The 19,458-nt window shown below is 39.4% G+C and overlaps 4 protein-coding genes across 4 annotated transcripts; all 4 read left to right on the top strand.

The window, feature by feature from the left end:
* Positions 1 to 126: 126 nt before the first annotated feature.
* Positions 127 to 3,677, top strand: LOC114520198 (S-antigen protein-like). Its single transcript, XM_028540425.1, has 3 exons — positions 127 to 928; positions 994 to 1,932; positions 2,645 to 3,677. Exons 1-3 carry the CDS (start codon positions 127 to 129, stop codon positions 3,400 to 3,402), a joined length of 2,499 nt encoding a protein of 832 aa, XP_028396226.1. The 3' UTR covers positions 3,403 to 3,677.
* Positions 3,678 to 9,596: 5,919 nt separating this feature from the next.
* On the top strand, positions 9,597 to 12,800 carry LOC114520248 (BTB/POZ domain-containing protein 9-like). The gene is made up of 7 exons (XM_028540480.1): positions 9,597 to 10,574; positions 10,736 to 11,069; positions 11,152 to 11,264; positions 11,369 to 11,558; positions 11,916 to 12,023; positions 12,120 to 12,198; positions 12,339 to 12,800. Exons 1-7 carry the CDS (start codon positions 9,737 to 9,739, stop codon positions 12,453 to 12,455), a joined length of 1,779 nt encoding a protein of 592 aa, XP_028396281.1. The 5' UTR covers positions 9,597 to 9,736; the 3' UTR covers positions 12,456 to 12,800.
* A 1,691-nt stretch (positions 12,801 to 14,491) lies between these two features.
* LOC114520127 lies at positions 14,492 to 16,062 on the top strand. Its single transcript, XM_028540345.1, has 4 exons — positions 14,492 to 14,762; positions 15,101 to 15,125; positions 15,546 to 15,710; positions 15,786 to 16,062. Exons 1-4 carry the CDS (start codon positions 14,679 to 14,681, stop codon positions 15,827 to 15,829), a joined length of 318 nt encoding a protein of 105 aa, XP_028396146.1. The 5' UTR covers positions 14,492 to 14,678; the 3' UTR covers positions 15,830 to 16,062.
* Positions 16,063 to 16,819: 757 nt separating this feature from the next.
* Positions 16,820 to 17,158, top strand: LOC114520197 (UPF0669 protein v1g209471-like). The gene has a single exon (XM_028540424.1). It carries the CDS (start codon positions 16,820 to 16,822, stop codon positions 17,156 to 17,158), a length of 339 nt encoding a protein of 112 aa, XP_028396225.1.
* Positions 17,159 to 19,458: the final 2,300 nt, after the last annotated feature.

Genomic DNA, 19,458 nt, shown 5'->3' with positions numbered 1-19,458 from the left:
CAACTTGAGTCACAGCCATCTGGACACGGAGATTTTGGTGGAGATTTTAGCTTACCAAAGATAGAAGGTGACAGCGGAAGTGAAACATCAGATGGCCAAGGTGGACGAATTAAGAGAAGACTGAAAATGCCTAAAGTTGGTGGTGGTTTTGATATTGGAATATCAGGCAGAGGCAAAGGAGATAAAGATAGTGGTAGTGAAACATCAGATGGTCAAGGAGGAAGAATTAAGAGAAAACTGAAATTGCCTTCTGGTGGTTTTGGAATATCTGGTGGCATCAAAGGACCAAAAGGTGATGGTGATAGCAGTGGTAGTGAAACATCAGATGGTCATGGTGGGAGAATTAAACGAAAGCTCAAAATGCCTTCTGGTGGTATTGGTATTTCTGGTGGTATCAAAGGACCCAAACCAGACGACAGCGGCAGTTCAACTTCTGATGGAGAAGGTGGTAGAATTAAAAGAAAACTAAAGCTTCCATCCGTAGGAATGAAAGCCGGAGCCGGGGGGAAAATAGACAGTGATTTGAAACATTCAAAATCTAAAGATGATAGTTCCGATGATGAGGGAGGAAAGAAAAAAGGAAAGTTCCATATTGGCTTACCAAAGTTTGGATTCGGAAGTAAAAAGTCTAAAAAGAAATCAAAGAAAGAAAAAGATAAGGAAAGTAGTGACAGTGAAACATCAGATGGTCAAGGGGGAAGAATTAAGAGAAAACTGAAATTGCCTTCTGGTGGTTTTGGTATTTCTGGTGGTATCAAAGGTCCCAAAGGTGATGGTGATAGCAGTGGTAGTGAAACATCAGATGGTCATGGTGGAAGAATAAAAAGAAAACTGAAATTGCCTTCTGGTGGTTTTGGTATTTCTGGTGGTATCAAAGGACCCAAAGGTGATGGTGATAGCAGTGATAGTGAAACATCAGATGGTCAAGGTGGAAGAATAAAAAGAAAACTGAAATTGCCTTCTGGTGGTTTGGTATTTCTGGTGGTATCAAAGGACCCAAAGGTGATGGTGATAGCAGTGGTAGTGAAACATCAGATGGTCATGGTGGAAGAATAAAAAGAAAACTGAAATTGCCTTCTGGTGGTTTTGGAATATCTGGTGGCATCAAAGGTCCAAAAGGTGATGGTGATAGCAGTGGTAGTGAAACATCAGATGGTCATGGTGGAAGAATTAAACGAAGGCTCAAAATGCCTTCCGGCGGCTTTGGGATATCTGGTGGTATCAAAGGACCCAAAGGTGATGGTGATAGCAGTGGTAGTGAAACATCAGATGGTCATGGTGGAAGAATAAAAAGAAAACTGAAATTGCCTTCTGGTGGTTTTGGTATTTCTGGTGGTATCAAAGGACCCAAAGGTGATGGTGATAGCAGTGGTAGTGAAACATCAGATGGTCATGGTGGAAGAATAAAAAGAAAATTGAAATTGCCTTCTGGTGGTTTTGGTATTTCTGGTGGTATCAAAGGACCCAAAGGTGATGGTGATAGCAGTGATAGTGAAACATCAGATGGTCAAGGTGGAAGAATAAAAAGAAAACTGAAATTGCCTTCTGGTGGTTTTGGTATTTCTGGTGGTATCAAAGGACCCAAAGGTGATGGTGATAGCAGTGGTAATGAAACATCAGATGGTCATGGTGGAAGAATTAAACGAAGGCTCAAAATGCCTTCCGGCGGCTTTGGGATATCTGGTGGTATCAAAGGACCAAAAGGTGATGGTGATAGCAGTGGTAGCGAAACATCAGATGGTCATGGTGGAAGAATTAAACGAAAGCTCAAAATGCCTTCTGGTGGGTTTGGGATATCTGGTGGTATCAAAGGACCAAAAGGTGATGGTGATAGCAGTGGTAGCGAAACATCAGATGGTCATGGTGGAAGAATTAAACGAAAGCTCAAAATGCCTTCTGGTGGTTTTGGGATATCTGGTGGTATCAAAGGACCAAGAATAAGACGACAGCGGCAGTTCAACTTCTGATGGAGAAGGTGGTAGAATTAAAAGAAAACTAAAGCTTCCATCCGTAGGAATGAAAGCCGGAGCCGGTGGGAAAATAGACAGTGATTTGAAACATTCAAAATCTAAAGATGATAGTTCGGATGATGAGGGAGGAAAGAAAAAAGGAAAGTTCCATATTGGCTTACCAAAGTTTGGATTCGGAAGTAAAAAGTCTAAAAAGAAATCAAAGAAAGAAAAAGATAAGGAAAGTAGTGACAGTGAAACATCAGATGGTCAAGGGGGAAGAATTAAGAGAAAACTGAAATTGCCTTCTGGTGGTATTGGAGTATCTGGTGGTATCAAAGGTCCCAAAGGTGATGGTGATAGCAGTGGTAGTGAAACATCAGATGGTCAAGGTGGAAGAATAAAAAGAAAACTGAAATTGCCTTCTGGTGGTTTTGGTATTTCTGGTGGTATCAAAGGACCCAAAGGTGATGGTGATAGCAGTGGTAGTGAAACATCAGATGGTCATGGTGGAAGAATAAAAAGAAAACTGAAATTGCCTTCTGGTGGTTTTGGAATATCTGGTGGCATCAAAGGACCAAAACGTGATGGTGATAGCAGTGGTAGCGAAACATCAGATGGTCATGGTGGAAGAATCAAACGAAGGCTCAAAATGCCTTCCGGCGGCTTTGGGATATCTGGTGGTATCAAAGGACCCAAAGGTGATGGTGATAGCAGTGGTAGTGAAACATCAGATGGTCATGGTGGAAGAATTAAACGAAAGCTCAAAATGCCTTCTGGTGGTTTTGGGATATCTGGTGGTATCAAAGGTCCAAAAGGTGATGGTGATAGCAGTGGTAGTGAAACATCAGATGGTCATGGTGGAAGAATTAAACGAAAGCTCAAAATGCCTTCTGGTGGGTTTGGGATATCTGGTGGTATGAAAGGTCCAAAAGGTGATGGTGATAGCAGTGGTAGTGAAACATCAGACGGTCATGGTGGCCGAATAAAACGAAAGCTCAAAATGCCTTCTGGTGGTTTTGGCATCTCTGGTGGTATCAAAGGATCGAAGGGTGACGGCAGCGATAGTGACACATCTGATGGTAATGGTGGTAGAATCAAACGTAAAGTGAAAGTGCCAGAAGTGGCAGTTGAAGGGGATATAAAAGGAAAGGGAAAGAAAAAGAAGTTCGGTTTACTGAAATTCGGATTTGGTGGCGGCGGCAGCAAAAAGGATAAAAAGTTAAAAGCAAAGAAAGAGATTGCCAATGACATATCCGATGATGATAATGAACATGAAATAAATAAGAAATTTGAAATACCGACGTTGGATATGGACGTAAAAGCAGTCAAACCGGACGACAGTGGTAGCGAGACCTCGGACGGACATGGTGGAAGAATAAAACGTAAGCTCAAAATGCCTTCTGGTGGTTTTGGAATATCTGGTGGTATCAAAGGTCCAAAAGAGAGGTGATGGTGATAGCAGTGGTAGCGAGACGTCTGATGGTGAAGGTGGTAGAATTAAACGAAAGTTGAAACTTCCTGGATTTGGTATCTCCGGTGGTGTGAAGGACAAGGGAGATAGTGACAGTGAAACATCAGATGGAGAAGGAGGAAGAGTTAAAAGAAAACTGAAATTGCCCAAGGTTGGATTTGGTTTCTCCGGTGGCCTCAGTGGATCAAAAGACGATGACAGCAGCGGTAGTGAGACGTCTGATGGTCAGGGAGGAAGAATTAAAAGAAGACTAAAGATGCCAGTAGTGGAGATTGAGGGCGACGTTAAACAGGACAAACAAAAGAAGAAGAAATTCAAACTGCCCAGTTTCCGTAAGTCGAAAGACAAAAAGAGCAAAAAAACGAAAGGCGACAGTGAATCTGATGGTGAAGGTGAAGCAAAAGCTAAATTCGGAATCCCGACCGTTGATGTGGACGTGAAAGCGCCCAAGCCTGATGGCGGCAGCAGCAGCGAAACCTCGGACGGAGAAGGTGGACGTGTTAAAAGAAAGCTGAAGATGCCGAAGTTTGGAGTTAATTTAAGTGGACCTTCGGTCGATATCAAAAGTAGCAAACCTGATGACAGCGGTAGTGAAACCTCAGACGGAGAAGGAGGCAGAATAAAACGCAAACTCAAAATACCTAAATTTGGATTTGGTGTAAAAGAACCCAAAGTTGACATTAGCAGTGGTAGCGATACGTCAGATGGCGAAGGCGGTAGGATTAAAAGAAAACTGAAAAAACCAAAACTTTTCGGTTTGGTTGGTGGTGGAGTGTCCAGTGGAATATCTGCTGATGTCAAAGGAAGTAAGCCCTACTACAGTGGAAGCACAGATACATCGATGAAGTTCGACTCTGGCGATATAAATCTTCTTGTGTCAGATTTCGATGCAAAGACGTCTGACTCGACGATTGATCAAAGTTTCACAATATCGAAGCCAGAAAGTGTTGTCGAGGTAGAGTCCGCTCCCGGGGGGGATCTCTTTCCTGCGTCTGTTGGATTTGGTGGGGGAGTCGACGAAAGCGTCTCGCGTTCTGCACGCGAGTTATCGGACGTAAATCGTGACATCGATTTTGGAGACATTGATTTTGGTGATTTTGAAAGCGAAGTTGCTCTTCCATCGGCAAATGTAGACCAAGACATCAGCGTGTCAACGGCAGGAGGAGATCTGTTTTCAGCCCCCCCTGGTGGATCATCATTTGGAAATGTTGACTTAGAGTATGAAGTGGACGACAAACCAGCTGAAATCCCGAAACCAAAACCTACCGGTCCTCTTGTTAGCGAAGACGTCACGAGTTCCAAACGTGACTTACCCGACATTAATCGTGACGTTGATTTTAGTCTGATCGAAGCAGATTTGGATCTTCCGTCTGCTGATGTCGACACGAATGTCGGAATTTCTACTACGAAAGTCTCCGTAGAGCCCACAAGCACGGCAGCCCGTTTACGAACACGTTCAACAGATGTCGATGACGCTACGCTTGACTCGAGTATTCAAGACATGAAATCAGATGATATTAAAGAGTTTATATTCCGAACACAGCGCCAAGGCCGCACGGGTATTTCAACTGGTGATACGAGCTCTACCACAACAGTACCTACAATCTCGAAGAATACTGTAATGGTTCCAAAGCTAGACACACTCAGTACGGCATCTTTCTCGTCTTCCTCGCGAGTCCAGACATCATCCACAACCGTTCGAACCTACGCAACAAAATCCACGAAGTTCGAGTCTTCCAGCGCCAGTTTTGGCACAGGAGAACCTGCCGTTCAATCTACCGTTGAAACGAAAGTCGAGAGCAGCGCCGAAATGGCTGAACTAGAATCCTCAATCGACTCGATGGATCCTCGTGACATCAAGCAGATCATCTTTTCCTCATCACGCACCGGGCGTCTTAGCTTGCCAGCAGAACGAGAAGCAAGCGGTGGCTACAAGCGACGACCTGTATCAATGGATGTCTCCAGAAGTTACGGATCGTCGCAACTTCCCGGACTTTCAGCCCGTGCAAAATCTGCATCTACTGAAGATCTTGCAAGCGAGAAAGGTCGATTGCTCAAACCCGTAACGGTTATCTTGAAAGATGACGATGAATCAAAAACTACTGCAACAACGGGAACAACGTCGATGAAGACAACCAGCAGCGTTGTAGCACAACAGTCCTCGTATTCGACAAGAAGTGTATTCACAAGGCAAGGAGACACGAGTATTGGATTTGGAGGCTTGAAAGGAATTGCAGCTGGGCAGCACACCGTTGGTCAACCCGTTGAGTTAACCCTTGGTAGTGGAACAGCATCTACCGAAAGAACCGTGTTGAGTTCGTCCTCCACTATATCAACCAGTTCCACTTCGAGAACGATGACATCCCGAACCCATGTCGTCCAGGTTCCGAGCTTATCCCGAACATTCCCCGAACTCCTAGACGAAGAGATCCGACAGGTGAGAGCTTCGTCCGAAAAGAGCGACGATGCTATGGAAGACAGGCGGCGTTGGTCAATGGAAAAACGATCAGAATGGATGCTCTCGAGCCCCACATCAGACCCACAACAAAGCAAGGAAGGTGGTCATAAGAGATTAACTTTACAAGAACGCAAAAAACTTCTCGAAGAATCAAAAGACAAACCTAAATAATTTAGTAATACAAGTATATAGAACTTTCGTTGAACAGATTATTATTATCAAACGCGCGCAGTAAAGAAACACTTATATAGAAACATTTAGGATTATTCTAGATACAATTTACTTTTAGTTTATAGATTGTTCGTGGATGGAAACATAAGAAAATAATGTCCCGCTGTTTAAGCGCTACTGAATTCATTTGCACGGTTGATATTTAACGACATAACTTTATTTAAGATTTATCTAAGATTCTATATTCCATTGACTTTGTGTGGCTGAAAAAATAAGTAAAAGGGTGTGGTTTGAAAATATGCAAGTTTCGTGAAGCCTTAACAAAGAATACTGCCTTTTACAATCAATTTAAAATATCCGCAAATGAACTAGTTGGCAAGTTCTCTAGTTCACGTATTTCACATTTTCGTCTTGTTTAAAATAATAACTTTACATTGGGTTTAGTTTTAATCAACAGTTTCTGAGTTATTTCTTTCACGAAATTTCCATATTCGGGGGGAAAATAAGTACATCACTAGCATAGTTGTAAATTTATAGTTCATTTTTGTAAAAAATAGTTTAGCATTTTATGTAAACCAAATGATAATAATATACTTGCTCGTTATACGGTTGATTTTTCGCAAGCAAATTGTAATAATTTTTGACGAGTTAAGTTTAATCCGCAAAATAAATTTTTAGTTGAAACATTTTATAAAGTGCTGTTGTTTGTTGTCTTACTTGAAATATTTATTACTTGCACAAGCCGGATCTGAACAACAGTGTGCAGACATTATTGATAAACTACGATATGATCTTACGTGAAATGCTTCTCAGCAAGGCTTCAACCGTCAACCCAAATTGGAAATCGTTGTCCAACTCAATCAAATTCAATTCTGGCAAACGTTTACATGGCAAGTCGATGGACGCGTCCAAACCAGATGCTGCGAAGGACCACTCTCTTGGAAGAATTGTTCAGTCCAACAACGACTAATCTGACCTCGATATTGCGCACCTCCTGGTAACCATCAGACCACAAAAATACCATTAACACGAGGGCACCAAACACACACCAGGTAACCTGGTATTGAAATCTGTGTGCAACATTGGACATACGCAATGCTGTAAATGAAATTCAGTGTTTCGTACCTAATTTTTCGCTATCCGAATTGCACTAATATCTCTAACGACCGAAGAAATGAATGTTTCGAATCTTGAGTGCACGTAAAATATTAACAATTTCTTAACGTAGTTATAGTTGTGATATGTCAAACGTTGCATGCGCCTCCTGGGTTTATCTTTGGTGAGATTGAGCGACTCGCAGCTTTTTAACATTGTCACATGTGATCGCTTGCCTTGCCGAAAGGAAACCCAGTTTTTCATTTTATTTACTAAACACCTTTGGTTTTGGAATTGTGAATATAACATGAATCCTGTTTTTTTTTCTGGTAGGATTTGGATTCTGATTCAAGTGTTGAAAATCGTCCTCCGGAGAACAGGCGTCTACAAAAATCCTCCTATGCTCCTCGTCGATCCCATTCCAACCCTCAAATTCGCCGGCGCCACTCGTCGAACAAGGCGTTGACGTTCGTCCAGCGAAATACGCACGTTATTCCCCCGACCAGCATCGCTCGCCAGGCAGGGAGATTGCGATTGGTAAAGGCTTCAACTACCCGGCATTCCATGCGGACGGTCATTATGCTGTTGCAAAACCATTAACGCAAAGATCACCTGATTCCAGAGGTTTCTCATCTTACCTCGTTCCGCTGTCAGACGAACCAGTCGCGTTACTCTGGCAACGCAGGGATGTCAAGAGTAATCTTTGGATAAATCGACGAAATCATGCGAAACGACCCGATTCTAGCGAGGACTACCTTGTAACCTCTCCGTCGTCGGCGTCGAAATCGATACAGACACAAACCGACACCGTATATCGGAAGAAGAAACCCCGACGCAAGCGGAACGATCGTCCGAGAAGTCAAATCCTACCACCGACGTACCTTCAGTTACCCTCGGTCACCTGGCTTCCAAATGAACTGGGTAGCACCGAGAGTCTACAGAAACCTGTTCAAACGAGTGCATCTCACGAGGTGCGACACGAGTACTACCTGGACCCGAGTTACAACCGCGCGACTCACCGTAGAAGATCGAAGGAGGAACAAGCTCAGATCGTTCAACGCTGGATAAACGAGATGATTGAGCACAAGAAAGCGCAAGAACTTCGACGCCAAAATATCGTCAGACAATCGGTCGGGCGAGAGCGGTCAACGAAACTAAAAAAGAAGAGTCGGTCAGTTCCTGAGCACTCCTTTCGTGGTAATCAAACGAAGTTTGAGAGACGGCGCTCTTCTGATCAAAGCGCGGACACGAATGGAGAATATGTTGATGATGTGAAACTGAGACATTCTGATAGTGATCCTAGCTTTAGATCTCAAATGTCTGTGGAAGATAGATACCATTCTGGTGGAAGTTCATCTGTCAGCATTGCAACCACTCAGACCGTTGGAACTGAAGAAATGATTACTCCGTCTTTGCAATCTCGAATTCGTAGTTTGGAGCAATCGTTTCAGCAAAATAATACGTCTAGCTCCAGTTTACAAAGTAATAATAACTCATTAGAGTCTGGTAAACATGTAGTTAGGCACCCCACTGAATCTTCTCCTAGGCTGGCAAGAAGACGCTCTAGGACCTCCAACCCAGACTTGCCACTGATCTCACACCTATTATCTGGCGGGGAGTTGGACAGCCAATGCTAGTTTTTATAATTATATATAGATAATGCAATTACCCTAATACAATTTAGTAAGCAGCATGCACCAATAATATAATCTAGTCCAAATACAAAGAACGCGCTTTGAGCGTATGAATATATTGATAGTAATTTGTACTTATTTTCCTAATTTTAACAGTTTTAATTTTATGGTAAATAATAGTTTTTGTAACTCTCCAACGATTGTTTTATTTTTGGTGTCAGGGAGTGGCTCGGTTCATTTCAATGGTAACTCATGATATCCTCATAAATCCTGGCCTTTATTAAATTTGGCTTTCGCCTCAATATTGTAGCGAAAGACGTCGTATATATTATTGTCTAGAAACAGAAATACGATACGGTTAAATGGTAAATCAGGCTTTATCATAAATCAACCTCGTTTCTTTCGCTCTGTCCACACTATCTGATCATAGATTGATATAAAAAACTCATTCCACTCCAGTTAATTATTTTGAGAGCATAGTTTTGTATATATGTCACTGCTTCTGCGCATCGCTTCTGCTCATAACGTAGGTCTGTTATAAAAATATGCTCTTTACGTGACTTTCATTTAGTCCATATTTACTTAGAGGCAAAGATACAATGAAATACTGTGTTGGACATTCAGATAATAGCATGGTAAACACTAAATAGTATGAATCTTATTCAAAATCTACTGCAAACTACAAATTGCCTCAACCCAGCCTCGTTCCCAGGCGCTTCAACTGAAAATAAATATAGGAACACTACAGGCTTTTATATAGATCAGCCACTGTCCTCAGCCCGTCATCCCGTCGCACCTGTTTGCGGGTTGAAGAACTTCCGGTCGGTTTAAAAAATATAAAGAAATATAAACAAAGTTTGTGTACTTGTACATTGAAAAATGCTGTTTTTGAGTCGAAAACGAAAGGAGACGCTGGTTTGTTTCTGAAATGCGATAAAGCAGAGTCTCTACCTTTATGGCAGATAGCCACGAGCTACGTTCAAGCTCATTTTCAAGCAACACTTCTCTTCCAAGCGGAGAAGTCGATCATGTCGAACTGCTGTCGTCTCAACTGGGGGCACTGCTTCATTCCTCAGAATTCACCGATGTCACTTTCATAGTTGAGGACAAGAAATTTCCAGCGCACAGGGTGTTTTTGGCGTCGAGATGCGAGTATTTTCGTGCTCTGCTGTTCGGCGGAATGCGCGAATCCAAACCAGAGGCAGAAATCGTACTTAAAGAGACGTCTGCTCCGGCCTTTGGAACGCTTTTAAAATATTTATACACAGGACGAATATTTCTGCGTGATCTGAACGAGGAACATGTATTAGATCTCTTGGGTTTAGCGCATAAATACGGATTCCTTGCTCTGGAAAGTGCTACCTCCGGCTATCTGAAGGGAAACTTGGATGTGAACAATATTTGTCGTATAGTTGACATTGCTTGCTTGTATCAGCTGGACGAGGTTCTGGAGACCTGTTTAAATTTCGCCGACAGACATGCCGTGGAAATGCTTCAGAATACAGCTGACTTTGCAAGCCTCTCAGAAGTCGGTCTTGTGAGCATAACGAAGCGAGATTCATTCTGTGCGCCAGAGGTGGAAATATTCCGAGCAATCCAGTGTTGGATCGAAGAGAATCCTGAGGTGGTGAACAGGGAAGTGTTGTCTAATGTCCGACTGCCTTTGATTGGTCTTCATGATCTCTTTCATACTGTGAGACCTTCCAAGTTGTTCTCAGCAGATGCTATATTGGACGCAATCAAACTTAAAACAGAAAGTCGTTTGATGGAGATGAATTTCCGTGGTCATCTTGGTAGGTAACTAAGTGGGCATGATCATGGTATGAATGATTAATAAACTAGCCTACATTGTGGACAGACTAGACTGACTGAACCACAAGTTCAGAGGTCCATGATGTAAGCTTATTTTACTTAGATTATAACCATTAACTAATCCTAGCAAATGTTCCAACAGACATGGATGAAAACGTAGCCTTGCCGCATCTTGGTGCCGAAGTAATCGAAGGTGAATTCCCAGACGCACTGCTTGATTCTGATATCACAAGTTTCGACATGGACAAAGGCTTCACGTTACACTACTTGGAAGAAGGTCGCTCAATTGTGGTACGTCTTGGTCGACCATCGCTAATTAACACTATTAAGATGCTTCTCTGGGACAGAGATATGAGATCATATTCATACTACATTGAAATCTCAATGGATAATCAAGATTGGATCAGGATTATTGATTATTCGCAATATTTATGTCACTCTTGGCAGACCTTGCATTTTGAACCGAGGGTCGTAAGGTGAAGTAAAATATTGACATTTCTACTTTGTAGCAAGTAAGCTGGGAAAAGCCTGAAAATTTGTGTTTTGTTCATTCCCTAGGTATGTTCGACTTGTAGGAACACACAATACAGTAAACAGAATATTTCATGTTGTGCATTTTGAATGCATGTTCTCATCAAAACAACACAAGATTGGTGAAAATAATGTCCTAAGTATGTCATCATTTTTGAAACGTCCAATTCTCACATAGCAGTCTTTCAGCTTTGCTTTTTTCCTACAAAGTAGCTCAATAAATTCTTTGGCACTATTTCTTTAGTTGCAAAGGAGAATGTTGCAAGCATTGAAGCGAGTGCGACCGTCATTGAAGGAGTCAGTCGCAGTCGTAATGTTCTCTTGAATAATGATACCAAGAATTATGATTGGGACTCTGGTTACACCTGTCATCAGCTGGGCAGCGGAGCCATAGTGGTCCAGTTAGCACAACCATATATCATTGATTCATTGCGGTATGTACTTTTGGACCAGTGCATAACACATTCTTGTTGTGTTAGGATTATTTATAAACTTAAAGTTCTCTTATTGATCCAGTGTTATTACAGAAAGAAACCTAAACTAAACTAACTTTATTTATACTGGATAGCTCTATCAGTTCTAAACTGTTCTTCCTAGAGGTCCAGTAAGGATCATCCCTTAATGATTCAGTGTTACTACAGGAGGAAACCTAAACTAAACTAACTTTATTTATACTGGATAACTCTATCAGTTCTAAACTGTTCTTCCTAGAGGTCCAGTAAGGATCATCTCTTATTGATCCAGTGTTACTACAGGAGGAAACCTAAACTAATTGGTTTTGTTTTGTGTAGTTTGCTGTTGTGGGATTGTGATGAGAGAACGTACAGTTACTACATCGAAGTTTCAAATGATCGTCAAAATTGGCAGGTCGTGTCTGACCACAGAAATGATGCGTGCAGGTATGCTGAATCAGCCTGAACGATTTGTAAAGTATGTGTTAAATCATAATATGTAAACTTGCAAGGCAAGATATGATTTTGTTTTCTCGATAACAGGTCCTGGCAAACGGCGACGTTTCCTGCCCAAATAGTGACGTTTGTAAGAATTATTGGAACCAGAAATAGCGTGAACGAGGTGAGAGTCTCAATTATCCTGTATCATGGAAATTGAAGAGTCGTGAAACTAATAAGTTTCAAGATATGAGTCTTGGTGGAAGATATTTAACGATGTGTTTATATTCCAGTTCATTGCGAGCTCTTTCTTTACACTTACAGGTATTCCACTGCGTTCACTTTGAATGTCCCATCAGCTCTTCAACGGTCACAACACAATCGCAAAATTCGAGCGTTGAAAACTACAACAATAATGAAGTCAGCGTTGAATCGAGTTAGTCAGTCTTCCTGTCTTGTCGTTAACGACTTCAACAAGGTTATCCGCGATTTTCCGTGAATTTTCATCTATTAATGGCTGTAAACAAGCGAATAGTTATGAATTCTGTGATCTTAAAGTGCCCTTATTCGACCATACGTAACTATTCCATTCGTTCCCATCTATCAAATGAAGAAAGTCTCACGCAAAATCGCGGAAAAGTTTAAACGGGCCTTTTGAAGGATTCTTTGCTTAAGATAGCTTTCGTGGGGAAAATTTCTGTAGTTGGAAATTATAGTGCATCTTCAGGTCTTTTTATAGAGAAAAATTGAAAATGTAATGACTAATGGTATTATCATGCTGTAAACTTGCTTTGTAAATGAAATAAAGTTAAATATATATTTATTTCTTGTTGTAATGAAAGGTATTTTGAACGAGGTCATCGACGTTTTGCAGAAAATTAAACCGCGCGTAAATTCACTAGCTACTAATTACTGACGTAATAGACAGGTTTGATTGTGAACATTGTGCTAAAACAGTGCGGTTTAGATTAAAAATTCGCTGTGGATTTCGTTTGTGTTTTTGTCAATTTAAACAGGAATGATTCCTGATGACGATTGTGAAGTTTCCGGGGCACAAAAACCTGAAGAAGGTTCAGAGATATTGGACTACGAAGCTTACGAAAATGTCGATAAAACAAGGTGCACAGAATTTCAGTTGAACATGATTACAATGAAATAGACAAGTTAGGCCTGAAAATAATAGAGAAATTGTATTTTTCTGTAGTTTAAGTTCTGCGAATGAAGGGTTAAAAACAAGTTCCGTTGATGACGGAAAAGATTCGACGTTCAAAGACAAAGGCAATAATGGAGTGAACTCGTTTTCACAAGCTTGTGATGAAGAAGACGACGACGACAATCTCTTCAAACTTTCTGTGCTTTTCGTTCGTGGAAATCCTTTCGACAGCCTAAAACATTGGCGAATGAGATCTGGTTTCCTAGAAACAAATCTCAGAATTAGTAGCTTGGGTCGAATCCGAGAAGTCGATGAAGAAATTCTTAACATTTCTGAGCAGGAGATTGGGTCTCGAAGCCGTGTTCGCTTGATTCAAGTGGAAACAAAACATGAAGAACTGGGCGAAACAGAACAGACAAAATACGAGGAAAGTTCACAAGAACTCAACGAGTTTTCGCCTGAAGCCAAGAGTAGCTCGTGTACTGTTCCAAATGACTTGGAGAGAACTAAACCTGGTAAGATGGACTCAATGGTTGATCTATAGACTAGAGAATTGAGAAGGATCGAGGATATATATTTCTTGTGCATAGTAAAGACTGACAATAAACTAGTATAATATCGCATGGTGAAAAGGCAATCGTCCATTAGCCTCATCTTTAGACTTTTCAAAGCATATATAATTTCCTGAACTTGTTTTTTAGACCTAACCTCTTTAAAACACATCGCGTGTGAAAGTGCAGTGGTGAACGAGACGAAAGACAGTGTAACAAGTCTCGCAGATGCTGCGTTTGAACAAGATGAAAGAAAGACTTCCTCATCTAACAGTTTTCTTCCTGAAGCATGGACCATGGACCAAACACCAACAAAGTCCTCACCTCAGGAAACGGTACACTCAGATCAGATCAAACAGAACCCAATGCGGAAAGACCTGGATTGTTTACAAAAATCCTTCGGAGAGTAATTGCTTTATTACAAGGAAGAAAAAACGATGTTTGGCCTGTAGAGAACTCGCAAAGACAGTCAACAACTACTCCACAATCCTCTGTGTAGTTTTTATACTTTTTAAAATAAGTAAGATGTATTATATAGATTATTAATTTTTTACGACACGTAATTATTGTGTATTAAGGTGTATTATTTAGAGCTAGATAATATACAGCTCTTATTGAGGATTTAAAAGCGCCTACTTTCGTCACTGTCTATAATAATACAAGGCAAAGCATGGAATGAGTTATTAGGAAAATATTTAAGATTGTTTTCGTGTCTTCGAATCATCTAGTCTATGGTGCAGAATAACGTGAGGGTGTTAGGTATGCGTAACCACTAGCAAACTCGCTGCAGGGTTCTTTAACAAAAAAATTCTTATGCAAAATATTTTCGAAAGAAGAATAGCGAGCCGCTCGAGTGATTGCATTGAATTTAAATCGATATTTAAACTCGTGAAATTCATCAGACATATCTTGCTGACTCCATAATAATATCAAAATTTATCAACGATCATTCTGTCAGCCATGGTGTTTTCAAGAAGTATCGTCTTGTTGCTGTTTTTGTTCGTGGTAGTCAGTTTAAGCCGGGCCGCTGACGAAGCTAAGAATGTATGTATGATTTTCAACGTTTATTGTTGATATGTTGTGTTGGCAAACTAGTAATCACTGTCATCATTTATCAGATAGTAACCAGCTCATCAGTCATCATTATAATCATGAGCATATATAGCAAAACCTCGTACTGACTTTCAAGGCAAATAAAGGATATTAAGGAATTTTATTTTATTGCTCCTATTAACTGCGAATTTTTTCTAAATTACAAGCATTAAATTTAAAACGACCTCAATCATCAGTCGCTATGAGGTCGAGGGTGTTAGATCCTAATATATCCCAAGCCAAGGCCAGGCTAGATTTTATTCTATAGTATATTTTGTCTCCTAATTTAGGACAGTGACGATAAAGAAAATCCAAGTAAGTGAAGGTTGAAGGTCTAATATTTAGGTTGTCAGGTTGAGACTGATCTGTTGAGTTTACATCCATGTAAGTTGTCCTCAGGATAAAAACTTTTGCCTGCGATTGAGTAGACCAATGCCTCTACAAAAAAGGAACTTTCCTGTTAGTTTTGCTGCTAAGGATTGTTATATCATGGCTTGAAACTAGCCTAGTCTCTTCAATTTCTTGTCCCGAAACAAGTTATTTCCATAATCCACTGATGGGAAAGAGTCCGAAATTGAACCAGGATGATGTAAACGATAAATGGGCAGATTCTGATCATCTTTTAACCAGTCACTATTCCCACAGTAAAAACGCTATCTGCTTCAGCCAGATGCAATGGTATGAGATTAAAGACTAATAGGAAGATGATACAATGTGTATTTTCTATCCTTACAGAACCATCGTATACTATGATGCAAAATCATTACGATGGGTTGGGGAATGAAGATGGTTTTGTGTCTTATGATGAAATTAAGAGGGCGCTGGGACGAACGACAGAAGAAGAGTGGAGGACAGAAATTGAACCTCACGATAATGGCGATAACCTGCTTGATCCTACAGGTCTGTGATGCCTGTCTGTTTTTGCATAGCAGTAGAAGAATCAACATTCAGTTGAAGTTTTCTTTCTTCATCTAGAATTTGAGAACTGGATGAGAAGTTTCAGAAAGACCGAACTTTAGAAAAGAAAGCTTGGATATGCTGGCAGACTCACTGCAACTAACTTGTTGCCTGTCAACAAACTTAACGTATTTCATGATAGTTAATTTATCGATGAAGTTTCAGTTATAAGACATGTTTTAATGTATATCTTGCATGTGAAGAACTTATTTAATAAAGCTAAGCTGTGTAAAATTTGTTTTCAATCCATCTGAAGAATCTTCAGCGTCTCATAATATTAAGGTTCACAAAATCATTCAAAATTTATTGAATCCAATTCACTTCGAAAGGACAACTAAAGGACAACGAAAGGACAACTAAAAGACAACTATATAAAGGACAATTAAAGGACAACTAAAGGAACTCCTTGTTGGACTATCTTTATCATAAATTCTTTGTCATAGATATAAGTTTATATAACTATGATTTATTATATGATTTATATAAAGTAACGAATAACTCATAACGTATCGAGGTCAGTGGCTTTGATGTGCCTGTAGGCTCAAACAATGTTGAACATAAGAAGGATACTTTATGAAAGCCACACAACTTGTCTTCTGCTCATATTTTCTGTAACGTAATATGTTACAAATTGGGAAACTAGTTCCATCGAAGAGGGATTCTTTCAGAGATATTTGTTGAATTATACGTTTAATTGTCTGGTTTTGTTCTCCAGGTACTGAATTTACCTATCATACTGTAAATGGCGTAATATTTTGGGGTGTTTTGTGACAACTTAGCCTTGAATTATTGGGTCTCAAATACATTCAATTATTAAAATTTTATTTATGCCTAAAGTCACGGAAATCAAAGGTTAAAGGAGCTTCAAATCAACAAATAAAGGCAAAATGAAAAGCTTTTTAAAACTGAGTTTAACATTATTCATGTACATTCTACTTACGAAATTTGGTCATGGGTTTTGCGAGAAAGTCGTTTACTACATCACTGCTGAAGTTGGTTCAGGGAATATGACTTATTATAGCTTGAAGACTGAAGGTACTATAACATTAATCATGGACAGTGTTGTTGGTGATGCTGACATATATGCATCACAGTCAAATCCAAAGCCAGATTACAATGATTATGACTTGCAATCTTCAACGTGTGGTCAGGATGTCATAACAATACCAAAGGATTTCAGCCGACCTGTTGGTGTTGGTATTTTTGGCCATGTTTATCACCCACTTTCAAAATACGAGATAATGGTAGTTTCAGATTATGATGCAAGTGTTCCTGACGCTGAAAGACGTTCTTATGCAGGTTTCTTTCAAGGTGATGACGGTTCAAATGAATCAACCCTTTGGGTGGTCTTTGTCAATATATTAAAAATTATTCTTGAGATTTTGACTTGACATACTCAGCTGAAATTCAGCGCAAAGTAGCTATTTGCCATGTGATATATTGATTTAGAGAATATGACAAGACACTGAAAAACATAGTAATCATATATCATTCTTTCCTAAATTCCATACTTATATCTAGTTGTGAAAAACAAAATTTTATGGCATGATTAAAAATATCTGAAACCTGTGCAGAATCATCTAGAGAATCAAGTCTACAATGAAACAACAACCAATATATATAATGCCTACAACAATTTAATATATCAAGGGCGTGATAATTTACATATTCTGTAAAATTCCAGAAGTTCAATTTTCTATTGATGAACAATTATTCTAAGATTGAATCCAGCCAGTCTTCCAAGTCGTCTTTTGTGTCTGCTGAAGATTGAGGTTTCTGTGTCGTCATTACTGTAGCTTCCTCTTCACTTTGATTCCCACTAGCACAAGTGCACTGAAATAAAACATGTGATTTCATAAGTAAATTGGAGTAAAGCAAACATTTCCTGGTATAGATATTCACTAATTCACGTCTTACTTTAGCACCTACAAAAATTTCTTCTTCCAGTGAATTCAGTTCTTCATTTTTATCTAAACCTAATAACAAATCCAAGTCATCTTCGACAACAGATTTCAACATTGGATGCATTGTTCTGTTCTATTTCATTGTCACTTCTCAAGTCTGCTACATTGCTTCCCTCCTCATGACTGTTAATTTCATCAGTAGATATGCTAGGTTTAGATGAGACAAAATTCATAGTACTCTGTACAGTTTCTTCCTGTTTTCCACTGTTAATATTTGTGGGCTTTTTTACTTTTATCTGATGGTTAGCTAAAGGTTTGTCCAGTGTACTTTTGTTTGTATTTGCTCCACCATATACCTCCTAAACCATTATGAAATAGTCAACAGTTATGATGTATCTTGGTGCTATCAGATATGGAGGCTAAACTATCTTGAAAACTTGATCTCACCCCAATCGAGTATTTCTCATCAATGTCAAGACGCTGTGCAAGTGGTATGTTCCTCAGAGATTGTGCTAAAGCATGACAGTCAATAGACAATAAAGATGTGGTAGCCTAGTAAACGAAAGATGTTATTTTTTAAAAGAAAAAACTGGAGAATCAACAAGTGTTCACAAACATGAAGAAATATGAAATATATCAAGTAGATAACCTAGCAATGTTCAGAGGTTTGGCCTACCTTGCCATTTGTTTTGTTCATGTCAATATTTTGCCATTCTTTCTCATTCTCAAATTGGAAATGAGAACTTGAAATGGCTAGAGATTAGAAGAAATTACATCTTAGGAGTTCATCAGAAGATATGTTTCATTAAACCTCCCTCATGTTTCAGTCTAATGGTATTGGAAAACCTATTTTAGGTCTTTAATTACTGATGTTTTCATTTCTTACTTGCTTTATCAAGGAGGCTTTGAAAATCAGCACCGATGGGGGCATTTTGTGTGGATGAAGAACCATTTGATTCATCTTCTGAATAATATCAAACAGCAAATATATAAAGACAGGAACTATCTTTAGTAACTAGTCATCAACACCGAGGTGCATCTCAGTTCTATAAACCATAAAATTAGGGTAATTTCTCTAAAATAAACTCATACCAAACTCAAAATCATCATCTTTGTATCTCTCCCAATTACTTTCTATTTTTCGTCTTGAGAAACGTTTTCCTTTGTGACTGCTACTTCCATCTTCTACCTAAACACATTCCTGAACACATTACCAAAGTACACAACTATTTGTGTTAAATATGTCAACTGTTAAAATAAATGCACAGCAGGACTAGTGAGTCTTGTATGACCACTGCTGCTAGCGAATTTTCGTATACTACTTTTTCCCCAAAGTTGACAATATTATGTCATTGTTATTTGTAACAGCTTTTAATAATAAGTGAAAAAATTATAATAATATTGACAAGGCATGTGTGTATGAGATAAGTGAGTCTAAATACTATCAATCATCTATCATTTAGCGTAAAATATGTTGTATTTTACTTACATCTGCGCCATCTGATTCTAAGTCTGGTTCATCTGATGCGCGCGATATTTCTTCACTCCTATGGTTAGTAGTTGTTAGTTGGTCCTTTTTTATCAGTTTTTTTGCCTTTTTCTGAAGGAATACCGTGCTTCTTTTTATACTCTGAGTTCTTTTTTTTCTTGTGCTGGTCTGGACGCATTATTATTACAAAGTGATAGCCAGAAATCTTTAGTCAAATTCATCGAAAAATCGAAAATTGACCGCCATTTTGTGATGTGAAAATTAGAATTAACCAAATCTAATCTAATGCCTAATCCTA

The sequence above is a fragment of the Dendronephthya gigantea genome, unplaced genomic scaffold (assembly GCF_004324835.1).
Source record: "Dendronephthya gigantea isolate DGI-Jeju-01 unplaced genomic scaffold, DenGig_1.0 000015F, whole genome shotgun sequence".
Classification (NCBI taxonomy): domain Eukaryota; kingdom Metazoa; phylum Cnidaria; class Anthozoa; order Malacalcyonacea; family Nephtheidae; genus Dendronephthya; species Dendronephthya gigantea.
Note: the sequence above shows the minus strand (reverse complement) of the source record. Positions and strands in the feature narration are given on the sequence as shown.